General features: G+C 40.2%; 2 protein-coding genes across 2 annotated transcripts in view; both read right to left on the bottom strand.

The window, feature by feature from the left end:
• Window positions 1-578: 578 nt before the first annotated feature.
• sp3a (sp3a transcription factor) lies at window positions 579-12,287 on the bottom strand. Its single transcript, XM_085433977.1, has 6 exons — window positions 12,115-12,287; window positions 11,633-11,730; window positions 5,973-7,209; window positions 4,299-4,485; window positions 4,021-4,217; window positions 579-2,687 (listed from the first exon to the last, which is right to left on the bottom strand). The coding sequence occupies exons 1-6, from the start codon at window positions 12,119-12,121 to the stop codon at window positions 2,398-2,400; spliced, it is 2,016 nt and encodes a 671-aa protein (XP_085290103.1). The 5' UTR covers window positions 12,122-12,287; the 3' UTR covers window positions 579-2,397.
• A 7,201-nt stretch (window positions 12,288-19,488) lies between these two features.
• The window catches only part of LOC146690852 (obg-like ATPase 1), a 46,363-nt gene continuing 42,802 nt past the window's right edge, over window positions 19,489-23,049 (bottom strand). The window contains exons 10-11 of the mRNA XM_085433976.1: window positions 21,654-21,776; window positions 19,489-19,658 (exon numbers count right to left, since the gene is read on the bottom strand). Coding sequence (XP_085290102.1) covers window positions 19,557-19,658; window positions 21,654-21,776 — 225 coding nt within the window. The 3' untranslated portion in view covers window positions 19,489-19,556. The remainder of the gene's footprint in view (window positions 19,659-21,653; window positions 21,777-23,049) is intronic.

Raw genomic sequence — 23,049 nt, 5'->3', positions numbered from 1 at the left:
TCCACTCAGATTTACCAGATAAAGCTTTTCATAGACTACCACTTTAATTATGTTCACAGGTACTAAAACCAGGTAGGCTATAATATGTAACCAACTCCCTGATTCTGCAGACTTGAGTCTAATGTTATAGAACAAAATAGAAACACTACCTAATTAGCAAAATGTCCCATTTAGTGGACGAGTTAAAGATAGTGATGCGGCACGTGTCAGGTCAGGAAATGGCGTGCACATTTTGAAGTCGGAGGCAGAGCAGCTGTTACGTCTCGTGCCTCTCTGCAGGGTTTGTTCAAAGTCACGAGACAGCAGTTGGTTCTCCAGCAGCAGAATATGTTCCTGACATTTCTGTGTGACATTAACTTGCGGTTAATTGTGGGGTCTGCACTTCTCATTGGCCTCGGAGACTTCTGTCTTCATCTTAGCTGCAGCTACACGGGGAAGGTCAAGGGGTCAAACGTACCTCCCGTCCTCATCCCTTGGCTGTAGTGACATCTACTGGACTACTAACCCACAGTATGCGCTTTGCAATGAGCTGAGGCGTCTTTGGGGGAAAAGAAAAAAGAAAAAAAATCAAACTGGTCTCACGTTTAGTCGTTTTAGTATTAAATATCAAACTGCCCTCAGACAGCAGACATGGTACAACCAAGATACATTAAAAAAAATGAAGAAATCAAAAAATAAAGAGCATTCAAGTATAACAGAAACATTTATATTGATGCTATATTGACATATTTATACAGAAGACTGGAGTGAGGATAAACCTTCAGTGTTTAGCACAGAATATGAAGATTCTTCTTCATGCGTTTCTTGCTATTTGACTCAGATGGCATTTTAATCTCTCTTGAAGAGGAAGGTCTCAAAATAGGGGAAAAAACTAAAGAATAAATATGAAACAAGTAAATTTAATGTTCAGTGTGTATGTGTATTCAATTTAATAGTTAAGCAGTTTGGGAGGTGGCAGTAGAAGAAAGAAATAAGAGACATAAATGGATAACCCACTACAGGGGAATGTAACATGCAGATAAAGAAATACAACACGAGAAGAAAAAAAAAAAAGCAATGCACATTTACTGACAGTGGGTATAACAGACAGTTTGCTGGGAAACATACAAAATATTTTTATACAAAATCTGAACAAGATTAAAGTGTTGAGAGCAGTGACGTTTAAAAGAGTACCACTTTTTAGTAATACAGACATTTTTCAAGTGCGCGATAGGACCGATAGAGCCAGATCCTGGTGAAAACTTCCTAACATGAACAGGTGGGTGCTATGAAAAGAGAAATTATAATATAAAGCACAGCTGACATGATAGGATCAAATAGGTAACATGATGACAGCTTCATTGGCCTCAGCTTTTCCGTCCATCAAAAACAAAAACAAATGTTCCCACAACATCCCGCTATGGCCCGAGAAGCTACAGGGGTAATTTACCTTTACTTACATCACACAGTCACGAGTCACCCTGAGTTTGGTTTTCAATTTGGCAATTACCTCCAGAAAAATGGCTTTTTTTTCTTAATATTACAACATATTTTCATTTGGAAATCCTCCAAAAAGGATTTTTTTTCCTTTTTTCTACAAACCCCCCCAAAAAACACATGAATTACATATAATGGAGCCATTTGAAATGTTCTGAACCTTCAATGGCGCAAACGCGTCGTTTATGTAAAGCCCAATATAAATGGCTCTTCAGTCAAAATATTTCATATGCAAATAATGTGTATCATATCAAGAGTAAATGTTAAGAGGAATTAAAATACAAAAAAATTTGATTGTTTTTCCATTTTCACCTGAAAAATGTAGCAGGCTTAAGGAAACTCATTAAAAAGGGAGGAAGGAGGGCTTTGCAAGCAGACTGGAAGGAAACAAGAATGCATAATAATAACAATAATAATTTAAAAAATGTAAAATTTGCATGGGCATAAACAATAACTTTGTTTCAGCTGGATAAAATTAGCTCTGCTGTGAGATTTAGTCTTTGCACACAGGAATATTGGGGGGGGGGGGGGCTTGCCTATTATGAAGGACATCATCAAAATACACCATCAACAAAAGGTGAGGAGAGAAGAAACTGCTCAACTTACCAATCATTTTCATGAAAATCACATTATTAACAAATAAGTAAATTTTAAAAGAAAGTGGAATCCTACATTTTTCAACTACACAATATTGTACAAAATAAGGCATTTCCTTGTGTGTTTACTGCAATGTCTTTTTCCACCTTTGCTTGTTTTCTCTCAGTATGCGCTGAGGATGGACACGGACTGACTATTTCTGTGTTAAAATATATATATTTATATATTTATAATTTTAGTTTTTTCCTTCAAAACGTGAATAAAAATGCAGGTAGGAGTATACAGTATGAGGGAGGTCGCAGAAGTTCATAAGCGGAGTGTAAATCACTCCATGACTTCGCTGGCCGCTACTGTGGCGACGAGCTGGAGTGGGATCTCTGCGTTGGCTAGGATGTCCTGGGCGTTGCTGGAGCCCTGCTGGATGTTGGTGAGGATGAGGGTGGCGCCTGCCGTGGTGATGATACTGTCTGAGGACCCTGCGGATTCCATCGAGGCCACCACGGCGCTGCCAGAGTTCACGCCTTTTTTGTTCTGATGAGTTTTAATGTGCTTCGCCAGGTGGTCGCTCCGCATGAAGCGCTTGGAACATTCTGGGCAGACAAACTTCTTCTCTCCTGCCAGAGAGAGAGAGAGGAAACAGTTTCAAAGATAGTTTGATGCTGAATTCATTTGGAGAGGGTTAAGCATGTCGTCTATCACCAGATCACAAGAAGTTAAAAAAAAAAGTGCCAAGCAAAGTTCAAATTGATTGATCCATGAATAGATGGAACACACAAAAATAACAAAAGGCAGAACTGCCAGCGACATGCACATTCTTAATAGTTTTATTGTGTGCTGTTACTGAACGCTGTATGACCTGGGTCCAATGTTTAATCTGAATTAGTTTCCTAAAGCCAGTCTGTCACTGACAGAAATGACAAATTGACGCTATACAGCTGATTACAATTATTACCAATTAGAAGCCTACAATCATCGAACATCCTCTTGAAATGTTAACTGTGAATGCTAACTGTTCATATCCTGCAGCTGACAGCGTAATAAAAGGCTACTTTAGCCCGTCTTGTCAGAGGCCTCGCTCTGCCAGCGATATGCAAAGATAACAGTATGACCAAGTGGTGATATTGCTATCAAAGGTCTGTCCTGCCATTAACGTTGTGGCAGTAGATTTATCTGGAATTCTCATACATACACTCATACTTCCTGCATTTCATGAATCATGACTAAAAATCAAAACAATAAACATTCAGCTCACTATTGTTGTAAAGTTTCACTGTTGTTAACAGATCCTTCAACTGCAGGACAAACTGTTTAAAGCACATTTTAAGATTCCCTCCAAGCCAGTGAATCTAGCTATGTGTGTTTTTCTCACAATGGTCTTCAATCCTAACCTTTTTTATTTTTTTATTTTTTTATTTTAATTCATTTTCAGGCACAACAAATACCTATATTGAACATAAAATACACAAAACAAAAAACAAAACTTGCCTGAAAAAGGAGTGGGACGAAGAAAACTTATTAAATCCCACCCCTATACTCACTCATCAACAAAAAAAAACAATAAACTTCCCGCAGCTACGCCCATCATTGCATACAGACCCATCAACAGCCCCGGGCAGATACAAGCATCTAAGCGGCAGCTCGCAACCAACAATTAGAGCCTTCATAACTGAATACAGAATATATAAATTATAAATTGCATTACCACAGGTAACAGGCAGTAATAACTACAAGTAACAGACACACATACATATACATACATATATATCTACACACACAAGCACATATATGTACATACATACGCAAACCTGACATTTTAAATCCAGAGGGGGACAAACGCTGTTATTTCTTAGGTGACTCACGCTTTGCAGGGCACAAATTAACACATTTTACTGATTTTATGGATGTTTTCCTGATGTGCAAACATCAAGGGAGCAAAAAAAAGGGCACCTGTGTGTGTTCTCCTGTGCCTCTGCAGCTCATCGCTGCGTGTGAACCTCTTCCCACAGAACATCCAGCTGCAAACAAAAGGTCGCTCCCCTGAATGCCAGCGCAGGTGTGCTCGCAGGTGCGATGTCTTTCCGTATACTTTCCCACAGCCCGCGATGTGGCAGATGTGCTGCTTCTTTTTCCCCATGCTAGATCCTCTGCGAAACACAGGCACTGACATTAAAGATACTGATACATAGATGAGAGAAACAAAAGAAACAAAGGTCAAGATTACTCACCTGCCACCCGACTCTCTGCAATTAGGGCAGGTACATGCCACTCTGCGCAGCCTCTTGCCCTCTTGGCCAAGCTGATCCTCCTCATCCACCAGTCTGACTCGGAGGTGGGACAGATCGCTCGTGTTCAGGGTAGAATCAGTGCTAAGCTGCCATTCTCCAGAGTCTGGCTCTTCCTTGATCTGAATATCTAAAAATTAATATTAACAGTCTTCAGTTATAACTGGCCAAAAAGCCTGAACAGTGAGAGCTGCTTTGTAACTGTGTGTGATTGACAGCAAGGCAGCAGACTTAATGTATCAGTGAGAATTCTGATGACTAATTAAGCGTACCCTGTGGACTTTTTGGCCCACATGAGTGACAGAAAATGGGTGGATGGACTTTGCTACAATCAGAAATTTCATCACAATGTTATGACAGCAATAATTACATATAAAGTTGAAACACAAAGACGTTTTGAGGACGTAAACAATGAGTGTTGATGAGACTAAGCAGACTACGTTCACTGGCCACTTTATTAGGTCCACCTGTTTAACTGCTCTTTAATGGAAACACATGGGGGCAAATCAGTGCATTTAGGCATGCAGACCGCCTTGTATTAAAAGTTCAGGCTGCTGCTGCTGGTGTAATGGTGTGGGCCATATTTTCTTGGCACACTTTGGGCCACGTTGTACCAACTGAGCATTGTTTAAACAACACACCCTACAGGAGGATTTTTGCTGACTACGTCCAGGATAATTTGCTAATCTCAAACCGGTTTCTTGAACATGACAATGAGCTCTTGGTACTCAAATGTCCTACACAAGTCACCAGATCTCAGCCCAATACAGCACCTCTGGGAATGGAAAATTCACATTATGATGTGAAATCTGCCGAAACTGTTGGATGCTATCATGTCAATATGGACCAGAGCAGTCATTGGAGAAAACGCACTGGTGTAATTGTTTAATGTTATTCCTGTGTCCCCATAAACACGACGATGTTTCACGTGCACAACTTTAGGATCTTGAAACAAAAGCATCTAAATGGAATCCAGCCATTACCAACGTTGATATTTCCAAGTGTGCTTTTAAGCAACAACTCATAATCTAAAAGTTACATGGATTATTATATAAATATATTATGAATAAATAAGTAAAACAAATACAAAGACGTCACTGGATTGTCTACTCCAAGCACCAAGAACAAATTCCACTGACCTTCATTGCATTAGTATAATTAGTAACTGAATACATTATAGCAATTTACAAGTAATTTGCACATGGAAGACCTTTCTGGAAGCTGCTAAACGGGCTAGATTTAAAAGTAAATATGCAAGAAACTTAAAGAGAATTAGAATATAATTATGGGATGTAAAATAATGAAAGAGCATTTTGACTTTAAAACCTTTAAAAAGAGCCTCGGACAGTCTAACATGTGTTTTAAGTTCCATTGCTGATTAGACCTTTACTCGTAGGTGGGTTCGACTACATTAAAAATTGTCAGAGAGCAAAAAAGTTCACGCACTAATAACAACAGCAAAGGTCTAATTTGTCCCACTCTGAAAAGATGCATTTAAGCTAACATAAAAAGGAGATAAATACCAATAAGGTACATGTACAGATGCCACAAAAGGACAAATTGGTCAAAATCTTTCTTCTCCCGAGTGTATTGTGACAATATGAAGAGCTACTATACCTGCAGGGTGATCGGTGTCTCCTTCCTGCTGGGCCACTGAATTGACTGTGACTGTCTGCAGGTTGGGGATCTGTCCTGTGCTGATGTTACCCAGGGACAGGGTCTGGACTGGAGCAAGAGTTATCTGCTGGGGCGGTGTGGTGGGCAGCTGGAGATTCTGGAGGTTCTGCACTCCTTGCACTTGAAAGGTCTGCCACTGTATCTGACCTGATGGCGTAACTGTCTGAGCTTGGATGATGAAGGTTCCCGGGTTGATCAGTTGCACATTTTGCAGACTCTGCCCACCTGCCGCCACTGACTGCACCACCTGTCCGTTGGTGGTCTGAACAGGAACCTGCTGCAGCTGGATGATTGGCTGAGCTGATGACGCATGGACATTTAGCTCCTGATTTTGCTGGACGAAGCCTTCTTGGAGACCAGAACTTGAGTTGGCTTGCTCCGTAGCCACTGATGGTAATGAAGTGTTCTGGGTTAGCAGACCTGCTTCGCTTGCTGTAACGTGTAGAGAGGAAGACGTTGGCACAAATATCTCAGGATTTGCATTCGAGTCATTTACTGGTAGTGTCTGTGAGAGGTGGTCATCTGTCTTAGCCAGACTCTCAGAGCCATCCACAGGCTGACTTGTCATAATTAGCTGGCCATCAGCAGTGACCCCTGTTGCTATAGTTTGAGCACCAGACAAGCCAAGGGAGTCCAAGTCTACGCTGTTAACAGGAACAAAGGTAATGTTCCCGGGCAAACCCACAGGCACATTAGTAACAACCTGGCCCTGGTTGTTGAAGGTGGAGCTGCCAATAGAAACCCCCTGGATCTGCTGGATGTTAGCAGTCTGTGAAATGAGGTTCTGGTTGTTGTTAAGGATGTTTGCAGTTGATGTCACACTGAGACTCTGGCTACCATCAGGCAAGATCTGAATGTGTCCCGTAGCATCCTGAGTCAGGGTTGGTCCTTCCACACTGGCCGTGGAGAAGCTCAGCTGTCCATCTGCTGTTTGAATCTGAGGAATTACTTGGTACTGAATGTTAGGCACTGAATTGGCAGAGGAGTCGTCCGTTCCTGACGTCACAAAGATTGGCTGACCCTGTAAGTTCTGGATAGGAAGAACATACTGCCCATTTGACGTTAATATCCCTTGACTTTGGATCTGTACTATTCCAGACTCATCTTTTGCTGCTGTTGTGGGGGTTAACACCTCCCATTTCTCTGTCCCAGTAAGCTGCGTAGATGGATGTGAGATCTGAGAAAGAAAACAAATCACATAAAATAAAACACATTTAAAAAGTAGATTCAGAACTCTAGTTATATTCATCTTTTAAGGTACAAAGATGACTGTATGAAAATAAAAACCTGCATTTGCTAAATGACCAAAATTCTTTTGTTTGGCTGAAATTTAGAGGTCTGTCTGCCATTCCTATTCATGCTAATGTAACTAAGCTGATTCCCTTTGTCTTTTATTAGCACTGTAGCATTGACTCCAATAATAGATGATATACTGGCATCTAACTATTACTTTTCTAGTCTTAGTGACCACTCAAAGCTCTCTACATTCATACAACACTTCAAGCACTTTATTTCCCTCACATCCACCGCCAATTTAGAATCACTGATTACCTAAGAAGACTGAAGCTGACACATGTGTAGGAAACCCACACAGGCACAGGGAGAACACGCAAACGCCACAGCTGACTAGGAGAGTCGAACCACAAACCTCGAAGATGCAAGCGCTAGTCAATCTACCCAATGTTATCAGTGTCCTGCATCGATGCTATATGGACAACACACCTAACTAGGGATGGGTATCGAAACCCGGTTCTTGTTGAGAACCGGTTCTCACTGTTTCAATTCCTTGGAATTATTTGCCATTTTTGCAAACGATTCTCTTATCGATTCCAGTCGCCCCGAATGACGTCACCACGTTGCGGAGCGTCGCTTACCTGGCCGGAAACACGGTGCGTAAGCGGCTCAAATGCTCAAAAGTTTGGTTATACTTTACGAGAACGGATGACAACAGGGCAACTTGCAATACTTGCAAAGTAGATATTTCATTTAAGGGAGGAAACACTACGAATATGCAAAAGCATTTGCTCACAAAACACGCGATGACCATAAATGAATGTCGTGTTTTTAATTCCGCTCCGGACTCGTGAATCTCAACCCAGCAGCAGTGGCAACACGTCCTCTGCACGTCCTCTCCCGTTAATGCGGCAGGTAAATAATCAACTAACAGTGCATATTATGTTAGCGCGATCTGCCTTATTACAAAACCTGCCATTACTGTGCATTTAGGTGACCATGATGAGACAGACAGAGTCTGGCTGGCTCAGATGCTGGCAGTTCTCGCTGCAGTCTACCGGTAGCGTCTCCTTTCAGGCCAGGATAGACGAATGTCACCGAGCAGTGACTAAGTTTGTGGTCAAAGGTTTGCACCCATTTGCCACAGCAGATGCCCCGATTTCACTTTGGTAAGTGAATGTGTTTAATTGTAGGCAGGGACATTACTGGATATTCTTGTGTAATTGCTACAGAATAATTTATGTTAAACTTTGTTATTGCTACAGGAGAATATTTATTTTATTATTTTACATTTACATTTTTTTTCCTGGGGACCCTGTGACACCCCATTGAAGAGCCGTAGGCTGTGGATCTCTTAAGATCTCACTGTTGGGTTTGTAAGGCCATGTTACTCCGAAATTTCTATCTTGTTCAAAGAGAAGATATAAAACACAGTTCTAAGCTAATCGACTTTAGTGTTCTCCTTTTTTAAAAAGAAGAATCGATAAGAGAATCAATAAAGAATCGAATCATTAAACAGAATCGAAAATGGAATCGGAATCGTTAAAATCTTATCAATACCCATCCCTACACCTAACTGTACTTGGTTGTCTTATTTCATTGTTTGATCCACGCCAGGTTTTTCCACTACAGTTCAATTGAGTGAATGGGCATGTCGTTGTTTGTGTTGACTGCATCAAACATCTCTTATATGAGATTTTCTCATCCGAGCTGTAACGAGCTGAGGTTGTATTTATAATACATTGTCTCTGCTGGATTTGTTTTTAAAGTGAATGCATGGAATTGGTGCACGCCTTGCTTCAAGCAGACATGGCTGATTCTCAGCAGTGTTTTGGTCACATTTGTTTTTAATAAAAGAAATATTGAGCAATACTATGCATAATACATCAATAACCTCGGACCAGCTAGAAACAGAAACCGAACATAGCGAAACAACTTTCTCTTATGAAAATATGAAAAACAAAAACTGCAAACTTACTTCACAGACACAAATTTCAGAGCTCATACTGATATCATCAAAGAATAAATGAAATTGAGCAACAAAAATACATGCAGGCTTGTATGTCTATTTCAGTTAAGTCTTCAGTACTGACCTAACAAAACAAGAACCTGAAATCCTGACCGAGTGATGGAAGTAAATTAAACAGACATTTACAGAAAAATTAAAACACTAAAGCTTATTAAAACTAATGTCTATCAGCTCATCTTAAGGTGTTGGAGAGCTTTTTCTCTGATTGATTGATGTTGAAGTTTCATTAACAACAGATTAAAGTGTAAAACAACAGGCTAAGATGAGAGACTGAAAACTACATTGAAAAATGGACGGCCTGTCTTTATCCCGTTGTAAAACAGAAGCTATAGTCAACCTTAGTTTAACACAGGAATAGTTTAAAAAAACAAACCTTGTTTCCTAAACACTTTAACTTGACCTTGGGCTGTGAAGGTGAATTTGCAATGACTTACAAAAAGACAACCATTATGCTAAATGTGATCAAACTACCCTTACATTAGGCTACAGTAAAAGGAGAGGTATTAAAATAGCCTTTTAGATAATCTGCCACTGCTCGAGCTCATTTATGAATTAAAAATATTATCTAACTAAATACATCTCATGTCCCTTTATTTGTCATGTTGATCAATTGTTTTAATAAATGTGCAGATGTTGCCAGTGTATCTTATGTTTAAAATTATTAAGCAGATAATTATTTTGCCATTTAATACACCAAACCAACATCATCTTCCCCAGTACCAGTTCTTATATCAAAACTCAGGAATCGTGGAATTTATTTTTCAGCTTGGAAAAATAACAAAAGGCATGAAATGGAATAAAAACTGAGTTAGCATTAGTATAACTGATGGCTTACATGGAGCAGGAAAAAGAGATTGACTCTGCTCATCAAGGTAATGATAAGTAAAATCCTGATGTTGAATTCTCCCATGATGAATATGGGAATAAGATGTTTTTGTATTATTAACTTTGCGAATAAAAGACATTGACACAGAATTGGTATCAGTTTCCTCTGTCTGACTGTGTACATTGCAATATTATACTATAGACTATGAACCTGCCATGATATATCAGTGAGCCATGGGTAAAATGGGTACAAATCCTTTTCAGGAATCAGGAAGGGCATAGGTCTAAACCAAACCAAAACAAATCCCTGTCAAATAAAACAAGTGGCGTGACCCATTGTGAATTAGGGAGTATTTAGTTTACTTAATTCAGTTTATAACTACAAATACGTCAAACAAATGTCTGTTTATTGATTCAAAGCTGGACTTTGAAGCAAATGGTGGAGCTGTTTGTAAAAAAGGGCACCAGAGCCTGTCATGTTTGAGATGGCTTGCTCACTTCCACAACGATAAAACCATAATTTGATTGTGCTTTTATTGGCTCTGTTTTAGCCCGTACCCTGATGCTATGGTTTGGATATTGAGTCGTAAAGAACTCAAACTGTTAAATGGTCTAAGAGCCTGATTGGTGAGCCACAGCTGAACCCAACATCCCAGTACACACGATGGTTACGCTGGTTGGTTGGTTTAGTTTTACTCAACGACTTGCACCCTTTGCATATCGTGTTTCAGTTTCCTCCTTCTAGACGAAGGTTTCAGGCCTAAAGAGCAGCTTTGTTCCAGCAGCTATTAGTCACATAAACAAATCATAGCTTTGATACAAATTTTCCCCCCCTAATCTTTTCTACGATTATCTGTTGTTTGTATTGAAAATACACATGTAGGGATGGGTAACTGACTACTGCCGACCAAATCTACCTAAGAGGACAAATGAAGTAACCCGAACCTGCTTATTTACTGTCCAACCAACAGTTTTGCTCAGGTGTGACCAAAACCTTTCCTTCTGCTAAAATAGAATCAGATATAGCAGAGGTGCTGGCTCACTACATCAGACAGTACTGCTGTCCACCTCTGAATATAGTGACCCAACCTCAGTGTAGGTTGGGTCAGCATGTCTAGCAGGTCGAAGGGTGATGACCAAGTCTCTGGCTCAAAAGGGGCAGGTTTAAAAGGAATAAAGTGTGTGGACATCAGTCTGAACCGCACAGAAAATGTGACTGATGCTAAGAAGTGAATGTACTGGTTAAATGGCTGTCTTGTTCAGTGCCCCTCAGACAAAACCGTGGACACCACCTAAAAAATAAGGCTTGGGTCTGAATGGAGTCTGTCCCATCAAATCTAGCGAAGGAGGCGGGATTTGTAAGCAGCTTGGGAGGAAGTGTTGCTTGAGAAGTTCAAATCAGGGTACAATAATAACCCCCACCTGGTTTCAAATATGTAATGCAAACTCTCTTGTTACTAAAACCGCAGGCAAGACCTATGACGAGAACCACGATACAGTAGAAAAATCTTACCTGATTGCCCCTGCCTTCCTCCTGCTGCAAAAAGTCGCTCTTACTGCTGTCCACGTCTAAGGCAGCCATATCATCCGCTTTCATTGGCTGTTCTGGGGCTGTGAAGTGAAAAACATTTACTGTGGGAACAGCCGAAGCTAACGTTAGCTAAACAAACCTGTGACTCACACCCACGTTAAAGTACAGTTAGCCACTAAACCGACAACTACATCCGCTGTTACTAATATCACAAACCTCCATTTAACGGGGCTGTAGCACTGATTAGTTAAATGAAGGCTAAACAGTGATGTGTCCTACACAAGCTAATCTAGACAGCTAAGCTATCGAGCCCTGCGTTAGCCGCTGCTGCCAACTTAGCCGGCGATGATTAGCACTATCACCATCGAGAATCCCCACTAGCCTGCTAGCGAGCTAATTTAGCCAGAGGATGCCCGAGATAGCTCGTTAGCATGCGTGGGTGAAAAATAATGGATATTACGTACCAGTCATTGCGTGACTTGTCCTAAAACGGAGAGTCTTGATAGTCACAAGCCACCGGACATGATCAACAGATTACACCGATTGTATACGCGTGGAAATTAGTGATAAGTGTCTGATTTTTTCTATTTTGATTGACGGGCGGTAGGTAACACAAAGGGTGGGGCCTCCGCTGTTGACTGGGAGCATTTGCGTCACATACAGGAAATCCCGCCGTTCCACATAAAATGATTGGCTGCTGGTTTGTTTTACCTTGTTATTATTTGTCAGCCGACACGTCAGTCATCCTTTGTTGGCTTCTTTTCCTGTTTGGTATGCATTTTCAGCTGGACTGTGTTGGTGGCACTGAGGGTTGTATTTACATTGTTGTTAACCCTGTTTTAGTCCAAAGCATGGCAGTCACGCTCTCTGTATGATCTTAACTATAGTTCAAGAGCTCTGTCTGCCACCTACAGCTGTTCTCCACCAGATCACCTGTTCATCAGTGATCAATAGTGAGTATTCATATCCTTTACTTTAAGTACTGTGAGTAGTAGGCAAAAATATCTCAAAAAAGCAACACACCATGCCGCAATCTAAACAAAGTAATTGACATCTATGCAAAGCCTAAGACTTTGCGACTCTTGAGAACCACGGTTACAACCACTATCCACAAACTCAGAAACCTTGGAACAGTGGTGAACCTTTCCAGGAAATTACTCTAAAATCGCATTGGTGACTCATACAGGAGGTCACAAAAGAACCTAGAACAACATCTGAAGGACAGCAAACCTGACTTGCCTGAGTCAGGTCAACTTCAGTGTTCAACAATAAGAGGGAGACTGGGCAAAAATGGTATTTATCTGAAAGTTTCAAGGAGAAAACCACGAAGACTTGTTTCACATTTGCCAAAAAAACATCTTGATGCTCCTCAAGGCAATTTTGGGAACATATTCTAGGGACTGACATTACAAAAGTTGACATTTTTGGAAGGTTTGTGTCCTGTTACACATGGCGTAAATCTAACATAGCATTTGATAAAAGCTACGGAAGCGTAGAGCTGCCACCCAGGCAAAAGAAAAATAGAGCTATATCACGTTATAACGCGAAAAGTTTATTGTTCTAACCATATACTTTTCACGTTTCAACAACATAAAATCACGTTATTACAATTGACATAATTATCACATTCATGTAATATTATATTTATATTGTAAGAACGTGAAAGTTTTTTTTGTTATAACGTGATAATTATGTACATTGTAATACGTGATATTATGTTGTTCAAATGTGAAAAGTATATTGTACTAACATGAAAAGTATATTGTTAGAACAATAAAGTTTTCAAGTTATATTGTGATATAGCTGTATTTTTCTATTGCCTGGGTGGCAGCTCTACGGTTCCGTAAAAAGCAGTCACACACGGTGGTGGTAATACGATGGTCTGGGGCTGCTTTGCAGTTTCAGGACCTGGAACACTTGTCGTAATTGATGGAACCATGAATTTTGCTCTCTACCAGAAAATCCGGAAGGAGAATTTCCAACCATCAGTTTGTGCCATGAAGTACAATACACTTGGGTTATGCAACAGGACAATGACCGGAAACACACCAGCAAGTTCACCTCTTATTAAAAAGAAATGGGACACAGATAAAATATTACAAACTGTAATCTGAAAAGTAACTACAACTGTTTGACAAATGTAGTGAAGTGAAACTTGCAATATTCCTCTCCCTGTTAAAGAAGGAAGATTTTATAAAGTTGCTTAAAAAGGGTGTACTAAAACCATATTTGTTACGTCCCAATGTGGCTAATGTTCTGTCATTTGTCACAGATCATGGGACCACAGGTCCTGCAGATCAGCCTACCATTTTGCAAGAAAACATTAGAGATGGCTGCTGTGAAGTCACACATTTAGAAGCAATCGAGCTAATGCAAATATCAGGTGTTTGGGTTTCTTTTCATTAGTTTCAGCGACCATGTACAAAATACACGAATCGCATGGTTTGTATCCGATTTAGCTACCAGTTAATTTCCATCTGCAGTTTCCGGGCAGATAAAAAACAGTAAGATGCAGTTAAAATCAGTCAGCAAAGCACACAGACAAATATTTCCCTGCTCACACATTTATGCACATACACACATATAAGGACCCATGGAAATAAAAGATGAACAACACAAGTATCAAAATGTTAATCAATCAAAAAGTGACTCTAATTTAATCGACCAAACCACTATTATCTTTGCTGGTGCCATAACTTAGGAATATAATATTTTTGTGTGTACAAGGTTTTTAATTTCTCATCATGCAAAGTAACAAAAGGGTGGATTTTGACTAAAAACTCAGTTAGTGGCCTGCTGGGACTGAACTAATACAACTGATGGTTTGTACTGAGTCAGAATGCTAGATTAGCTTATACATATTTTAAAATTTAGGGAAGAGATTTACTCTACTCTTTAAGGCGATGATATGTGAAATTCCGATTCTGAATTCTCCCACGATGCATATGGAAATAGGAAGTTTTTGTGTCATTTACTTGGGGATAAAACACATTTGAGACAGAATCTGAGGTTGTATTTGACTGGATTTCTTCCCCTCCGTCTGATTGTGCGTATTACAACATTGTGAAAGTGCATTGAAATGAGAGTCTGCATGCTATTGTATCTGCTCTGTGGCTGTGATGCTATCAGGACCCCACTTCTCAGTATTATTTGTGGTGTGTCAGTTCCTCACAGTGCGCGACTGCAGTGAGGCTATTTCTCCCAACCTTCAATTCAAACTTGGCCCATTACAGCCAGACTACAAAAGCACTTTCCGTGCACTCAGGAGCTCACGGCAGTGAATGGTGGATATTTCCAATCACTCTGCTGTCAATCCAAATGTCAGGTAAACACAGGCCAATGGAAACAGCTTTAGAAAAACCTTGCAGCTACGTCTGTCTTACTCCAGGAGTCCTTGGAAACGTATCAACAATTTCTACAGACCTCGAAGTTAAAGGGAAGAGTCAAATATCCTAAAAACAACACAAATGCAACACTCTGGTGGATGCAGTGGCCTACAAGAGGCAGGTTACTGCTCTTGTGTTTGTCTTTAAACCTGTGAGTATTCTCTAGAGCCATAGCTACAAACAAAGGAAATTAGATTGTATTGACAGATCTTGTATGCACCTCATGAGATGAATCTGAAATCTGCAGAGCAGTTACCCAGTGGACGTTTCATTTTGTCTGTAAAAGTTCAGTGTAGCATGGGCAGAAATGACCTTTTAACTAGGACCTTTAAAATACTATGCAAATGCAATGTTTTATTAATAAACTCTATGAAATTATAGTTGAAAGTCTATAAAAGCAAAGCAGTCTGTTGCAATGCAAAAACTTCTCTGCAGCAGCTTCTAGGAGTGGACATTGCTTATGTGGCACATAGTAGAAATAAGAAAGATAACTGAGTGAGTCCACAATGGCTCTGAGTGTTTCGTATTAACATATTGACAGTTGTTTTCATGAAGGCCAGTCCAAGAGAGAGTGACCCCACGGAGAGAAACTGCCCTACTGGGGGCACTGTAAATGGGTCCAGAGAGAAAAAATTGAAACTGGTGCAGAATGAAGAAGTGTGGATGGAATATCAAATGTGTGTCAGACACAACTATGAAGCACCTGAGACAGGAACAATCATACCGTTCTTTGTCAGAGGCGCTTTATACAATGAGGGCTGAGGTCAAACGTAGCTACTAGAAAACTTTTTATGATATTCTTATTGTGGAAGTTCAACATCCTGTCAACACAGAGGATGTGTGGATGCATTTCCCATTCGGGATCACAATCGAACCTATGAATTTTATTTAAACATATAAGGATAGACGGTTCTTTGATAGTAGATTGCATGGCACAAAAGCAAAGGTTAAACAACGACCAGCAGGCACAAAGGTGGAAAGTATGAAAAGACATACATTTACAAACATAAACAGCAGCTAGACAACCAGCAGTGCGGTAAACAGCGGAGCAAGGGTGCAGCACAGAGTGCAGCAACGTGGTATAAGTTTCTCAGATACACATTATGTGTCATTGTGGAGTAGATTCAACCTGACAGCATAACCGAAAAGTCACCATTGTTTAACAGAGTAAAAACATTTTATTGAGAAGAATGAAGTATAAGTAGCAGAAAAGCCAAAATGCAGCGTTTCCATATGAGGACACAACATCTCAGGAGGTTAAACTCGGTGGCCACAGTTACAGCTACACAATTAATTGTAATGCAGTTCCATATTTTTGCATAGTAAATGATGCCTGGCATTATGCTCAGTAATGACAAAATAGAGGACACAAAACACCTAGTCCAGTGCAACACCTTTACTTGTCACCTTTATATATCAACTATAAGATTATAATTATGGATTTTAAACTATTAGTAATTATAGTTTCAGAGCTGGTGCTCTGAATTGCAATAGATTTTGCAGGTGTGTGTAATTAAGAGGCCAGTATATATGCACAGCAGTTAGAGCAGCACGTAACAGTAAAGGTGGGAAGATGCACAGGAGTCGTTTCTTGGACATTACATAGACGATGTAGCCGTTTATTGTTTAAATGATGGTTTGCTGCATTTTGTGTGATAGTTTAAACACCTAACTTGTTATTAAGACTGCGACCATGATGGCACAGAAAGGAGATTTGTGATGTGGCAACAATAAAGAAAAAGAGAAACTAAATTCCAGAGGTTATGATTTAAATACTCTTTTCTAAGCTTCCTCTCAGCTGTTTATGGCATTCTTTTCACTCAGCACTACGTTGGACAATGTTTTATCACCCTGACTGTGGGAGCAATAAATCAAAGCATGGTAGTTCAACATGAAGGAGAGGAAACGCTTGCATGAAGTATCATATGTGAATGTAAACTTTTTTTCCCCCCTTAAAGTCCAATCCTGCTTCCGTATTACCTCCATTCAGCGTACGGCATTTGGCACACAGAGAAGTCACACAATAGCAGCAATTACAACATGGCAACATTTTTATTGTTATCCAAAATAGAGATAATTTCCTCACAGTAATAATATGATACAGCATGTTTATAATAACCATTGAATTTCCCAACACGATCCCTTGTGTGTAGTTACTGCTCTGAAAAATGCCATAGTTATTTATATGTTTATTTGTTATAACTCACACATTCCGTTTAAAAAAAGTAAATAAAAAAATCTTAAAAGCTCTTTGGTGTCCGTGTGATTTACAGCAGCAGGCCGCAGTCTGTTTTGTTGGGTGTGTGTTTTAAAGTGAGCTTTCCACTCTGTGTCCTTCTTGGTTTGATGCCACTGTGGTTTGCCTCGGGGCAGAGTGGCACCACTTGATTGATGGTGCTGACGGCACATTTGTACCAGCAGAGATTCTGTCACATTTCTGGGCTCGTTTCATGAGCCCTGCCGGGCAGTTTTTACAGTCCTACCTATGTCACCCGGTAATGTTTACGGATACTTTAACACGCGTTTGTTTTTGCTATTAACTGTGAGGTTGTGCATATATATATATTTTATAATGTGTTCCATGATGTCAGGACACCCAATGACTTTATAATTCATGAATCCTTGCTTCTTCTGTGACAGCAAAATTATTGGTATCAAATCCTGAAACAGCATGTTGAGGACTTTTTCGGTCTGGTGTTTTGTTCCTATACTGCATCTGCATGATTCTAAATAGCTTTATTACTTGCCCTGAAATAATTTATTGTCACTTTATGAAAAACAAAATACTCCATGACCCAGACCGCTGGGAACAACTCATCAATCCCCGAGCCTCAAAACTGCAGCAGATGAATAATCTTCTGTGTTGGGTTTAGGTTGGCCAACACCAATACCACCCCGAGAAGAATGCAAAAACAGTTTAGTCTCAAGCCCCCATTGTGCTCTCCAGAGGATTTGTATGGTTTCACTTAGAAACCAGTCAACTCAAAGCAGTCCGTCGTAAAAGCATATACTGTACGCGAGAGCTCTAAGTGTTGGTAGCAATAACATTCTTGGTCTGCTGCAAGAAATTTCAGTGATTAAAACCACTGGTTAATGGTAAAGCTACCAAGAAAAATAAGCTTAATGTTATTTGATACACATGTTGTCATCCATCATTCTTTCTAAGTAACCACAATAAACACTATCCTATATTTTGCCACTGATCTCAAACTCTGAAAACTATAATCCACCTTATTTCCATGACAAACACTATGCTTTGTAGTGCGAGCACAGGCTCCACTCCATAAAACATCCCATCCAAAAAACTTGGATATGCAATACTCTTTCTGAAAAATGACCATTTTTATTCAATCTTTTTGTTCCCATCAAAAAGCCATTTTTTTCTCCGCAGTCTTAATGGTTACAAGATATTCAGCAAAGCACTGCTGATCTGCAGCTCTTTGTTCGGACTCCCACGGAGAATACAATCTTACTTTGGAGCACTGCGGCTGCAGCCATACAATTCCATCAGCATAAACGCTTCACAAACACTTACACACAAAGTATAGGGGGTGAGAAAAACACTACTTCAGACAACAGGAATCGTTTTCTGGTTTGCTTGTGGATTGTATCAACTTCTATTTTCATACCATACAGAATATACTAAAAGCTGGAGTTTTTATTTTTATTTTTGTAAAAATATGGCTTGTATGAATATTTCTTGGATTTTTGTGTGTGTGTGCAGATGTGTATTTGTTGTTCAAGGATGGGAGTAGGAAACTTTAAACATAAAAAATGTGCTATTCTTATTTTTTTTTTTTGTTTTTTTTGTTTTTTTGTTTTTTTTAGGGACAGAGTCAAAAAGCTGGTGGCATAGTGAAAGAGAGCACATGTATAATATCATACAATAATGTCATAAAAATGATAAATGAAAGGTTAACTCAGTCTCTTTGCAAATAATCATTTAAAGTGACCATTTCTTTTGGCCAAGACACCTGCATCCAGCATGTGCCCTTCCAAAATCAGCTTCAGTTAACAGATTTAATTATAATTGTCCCCTCTATGCTACAGTCAGTGTCAGCTGTGTCTTTTAATTCTCTAATCAGCGGTCGGCAGGACCGCTATCACTATCCCCATGCAGCTTCCTACTCAATACAGACATCCCAAAACACACACAGATTGGTTTTGTCAAATGTTTTATTGAGTGTAGACATCTGGGCTACTGTAAAACATGCATTATCTGCAGAAGGGGGAGAGGAGCAGGTGGCATTGTCCCCGCTGTCAGCTGTGTCAGTGCTGGCACCCGTGATGGAGATTAATGAAGTATCTGGAGAGTAATATGCTCCTTCAAATGCTGCTACAATTTGGAGTGGGGGCCGATCCTGATCTTAAATAGCAAAGCTGTCAGAGTTTACTGAACCTGTGCCTTGGCACACGAGTGGGGGATTCAGTCCTACAGCATGGAAAACAAAAAGTGTAAAAGTGGCCAGATATAAGGCAACAAGACAGTCAGTTGTGCAAACAAACGCATTGTTCTTGCGTCACTTTTTCTTTGGTGCGTTCGGCGCGTTGAATTTAAAAAAGATGATGTCTCCATCCTCGACGATGTAGTTTCTTCCCTGCTGTCTGTATTTACCAGCTGCCTGTGGGGTTAAAAAAATAAAAAGAATCATTAAAATAATATAAAAGATTGTAAGCTGTATGCTAAGAAATAGCTAGTCTGTCATGTGGATGAACTCGAGCAGATTAAAAACTCTTTATAATTTAAATAATATTAGAAAAGATTTAACTTGAACTAAAATTACACTTGCAAATCTTCATCTACACATGCATACACACTCACACACACACGCCTGCACAGGCGCACGCACGCACACACAAGTGCACGCATGTTTTGTTTGAGGGGTGCCTGAATTCCCACTGAGTGCTAATCCTCTCTTCTGCCCATTTCAGTTTCATGTGCACAAGCACAAAATGTTAATAAGTCTTTGATTACAGCACTATAAAACTTCTCAAGGAAACAAAATAAGTTCTAACATTTCTTTTGTGTACAGTAAGTGTTTGTTCTCCTTCCCGGCAAACTCAAAATAATTGACTTGAAGTGCTAATACGGACAGGTTTATGCATTCTGGTTCTGCACAGTGCACAATTAATTAGAAGAATCAATGTCCCTTTAAAGGCTCAGGAGACCATTTAATCCAAGCTCAATACCACCAGAAACACTGGATGGAGAGGGAGACAGGAAAAAAAATCAATGGCTATTTGTGATTCCTGAGTATGTATTAAACCAGACACGTCTAACTGGTTCATTTGCACTTGAAAGCAGCCATCTGGAGCAGCAAGCTTGGCTTAAGCAGATATGATTACTAATAATGTGATATCCCTGTACACTGGCCCTATTCAGACAGCCTATTCCCACAACTGGCATTAAATAGCATGGACCTTAATGCCACAGTCAGAAACGCTCCATGTTCTTCTGAGGCTCAAAAAGGGATTAGTAAGAGAGCATGCAGTAAGGACCTGACACTGAGATCTCAACCTCTGATAACAATGGCGAAACCCCCCAGAGACTTACATATTTCGCTCTCTTTTTGCAGCTTATGGAGGGTGTGGACAATACACTGCCGATGCATTAAATATCAAATATTTATTAAAAAGGACTTGAATAGCAAGGAGATTTAAATGTTTTTTTTTTTTTTGTGCTTCCTTTCCACACTGGTCCCCGTGGGCCCTTTGTGCCACCATAATTACATTAGTTGAGTCTGTAAGTGGGCACATGGAGTTGATGGTGGTGATAGGGGGATTGCGACAGCATGGCTTACAGCTGCTTCGCACAAGTGTTGCACATAAAATCAGAGTCACTTCTGCTTTAATTAACTGAGATTTAAAAGTAGATTTTTTTCTCGTTAAAGAAAATAAAGGATTGAAAAAAAGTGCACCTTTAATTTAAAAGGCATCCTACAGTGTCGATGAACTCATTATTAACCGTGTGCATTCGATAAGTTGATTGCAGTTTGCAGATTTTAAACAAATTTTCAATGTCAAAGTACAACTTGGAGCAGGAAAGAAAAGTATTGTGTTGCCTTTAGCAGTGAAATGACTTAATACACTTGATAGGTGTGTCCACAAGGTGCAGTTAAAAAGGTCAAAACAAACACTGCCCATAAAAACAGAAGACATGCAAGTCACATTTCTGTGCTGCAAACCATGAAACAGTCCTTATTTAAGGAATTTCACACTTTATTTAACTTGCCGCTTTATATCACTGTCACATGCCTACAGTGGCTTGGGGATTTGGTAACAGAGAGCTCTAAGCTAACAGCGCACTCTGTAGATCTGATCAATGCCTGGTGAGGTGAAGAAGTGCTTCCTTGGAGCGACTGCGCTGAGCCACGAGCAAGAACTACCATCAGCCAGTTAAGACACATTGTGATAAAGATATGCACAGCTGGAGCAGAATGGCAGTGTTTAGAGCCAGAATCAGCTGGCTTGTCAGGAGTGGTGCTGGAGTGTGTGCAGTAATTTCTTCCCCTGAGTAAAGGTGAAGAGCAGTTTTCAGTAGGAGCTGTGTGGCGACTGTCAGCTCCACTGATCACAGGAGACTTCCCCTCATCTCCTCTGGCACCCTGACTGCTCACCTTGACAGCACTCTCGCTGCCTTCCTCTTTAAAATCCTGGAATTTCATTACTTCCGCCATAATGAAGCCCCTCTCAAAGTCTGTGTGGATCTTCCCCGCAGCCTGTGGAGCCTTAGTTCCTTTCTGTCACAAGGAAGGAAAAGAGAGGACAAATGAATTGTTTTGGAGAAGATGGATTACAGCATGCGAGCGACACGGTGTTTGATGGGGTGATAGCGTTGTGATCACTCTGGGGGTGATTTTCAGTCGGGGGTATTCTTGCCTCAGTCCTGATTTCTGGATAGCTTTCCACTCAGTTGTGACCTGCTAGGGTAGCCTGGATACCGATAAGGACCCAGCACTGCTATCAATGCCTCCTGATTCCCATTCCGTGGTGGTATTGATTTCTGTCCAAGCAATCTTGCCTCATTGTGGGTCGCTGCTCGGCTCTCTGGTCATGACAGCAAGAAGACCCAGCATTGCAGTGAGAAGCAAGCGTGGTATAGACCCCACTGCATCAGGCCTTTACTATTGTGAGAGTTTGGTAATTCAAATTCAGCTCAACCCTTCAGTGGTATTTCACTATGTTGAATGTACTCCTGTGAGTTTTGGAGTATTATAACTTTTTACATTTACACAGCAGAGATTTGATATTAACTGGAGCTGTTTGAGATTTCAATTTACATGTAACAGTTTAATAGATGTATAAAATATGTATATATAATTTATATATTGCACTTTGAGCCCTCTCTAACACTCCAAGACAAAACTGGTGACTGACAAAATGTGCAATTTATATGCGTTGAAATAATGCTGGGTGGAAATGACAAATGACCCAAATAAGTGACGTGGCTGCTGTGCATCATTATGACTCCTGCCTGTCGACCTGCTCGCTCCCTCTCTGCTCTGCAGCTCCGTGCTCAGAAACTGTTGAGCAGTTTTAATTATGTATATAATCAGGTTGGGGTCAACATATTTCATGCCAAAAGAATGATGCGTATTTAATGACTCTAATACATTACCATCTACTTGCAATCTCATTGACGGAGTGCTTGTGAGTTTAACTACCATTAATCAGCATCAAGGTTTGTCTATCTGGAGAAAAATAGATTAAGGGAGGGATTTTTTTCATATGGTGCATTACAAGAGATCCACATTGTCCTAGTTAAGAGCTATGCAGAGCAGGCTGATAGATAATGGTCACCTCGAGGCTGCCTAATAAAGCATGTTAAAGGACTTAGGAACACGACATTACTGAGTGTAGTTTTTACAATGCAAGATGTATTGGCTTAATATAGTTACTCACTGATGCTTACCTGACTAAATGCCCCTCACACACAATCAAGGCTGGCTGTAATCAGTTATGCTGAGGAGGACAAGCGTGTTTTCGAGGATGCCTTTGAAGTGTTTTGGGACT

The sequence above is a fragment of the Copadichromis virginalis genome, linkage group LG16 (assembly GCF_057382275.1).
Source record: "Copadichromis virginalis isolate Kocher_CV1m ecotype Utaka linkage group LG16, C_Virginalis_male_GT1.1, whole genome shotgun sequence".
Lineage (NCBI taxonomy): Eukaryota > Metazoa > Chordata > Actinopteri > Cichliformes > Cichlidae > Copadichromis > Copadichromis virginalis.
The sequence above is the reverse complement of the archived record's forward strand: the minus strand, read 5'-3'. Positions and strand labels throughout refer to the sequence as shown.

Coding starts and splice junctions, on each gene's coding strand:
- sp3a (XM_085433977.1), bottom strand. Junction 4,486..5,972: donor AGACACCGATCACCCTGCAG/GTATAGTAGCTC, acceptor ATTAATTTTTAG/ATATTCAGATCAAGGAAGAG. Junction 2,688..4,020: donor GCACAGGAGAACACACACAG/GTGCCCTTTTTT, acceptor TCTCTCTGGCAG/GAGAGAAGAAGTTTGTCTGC.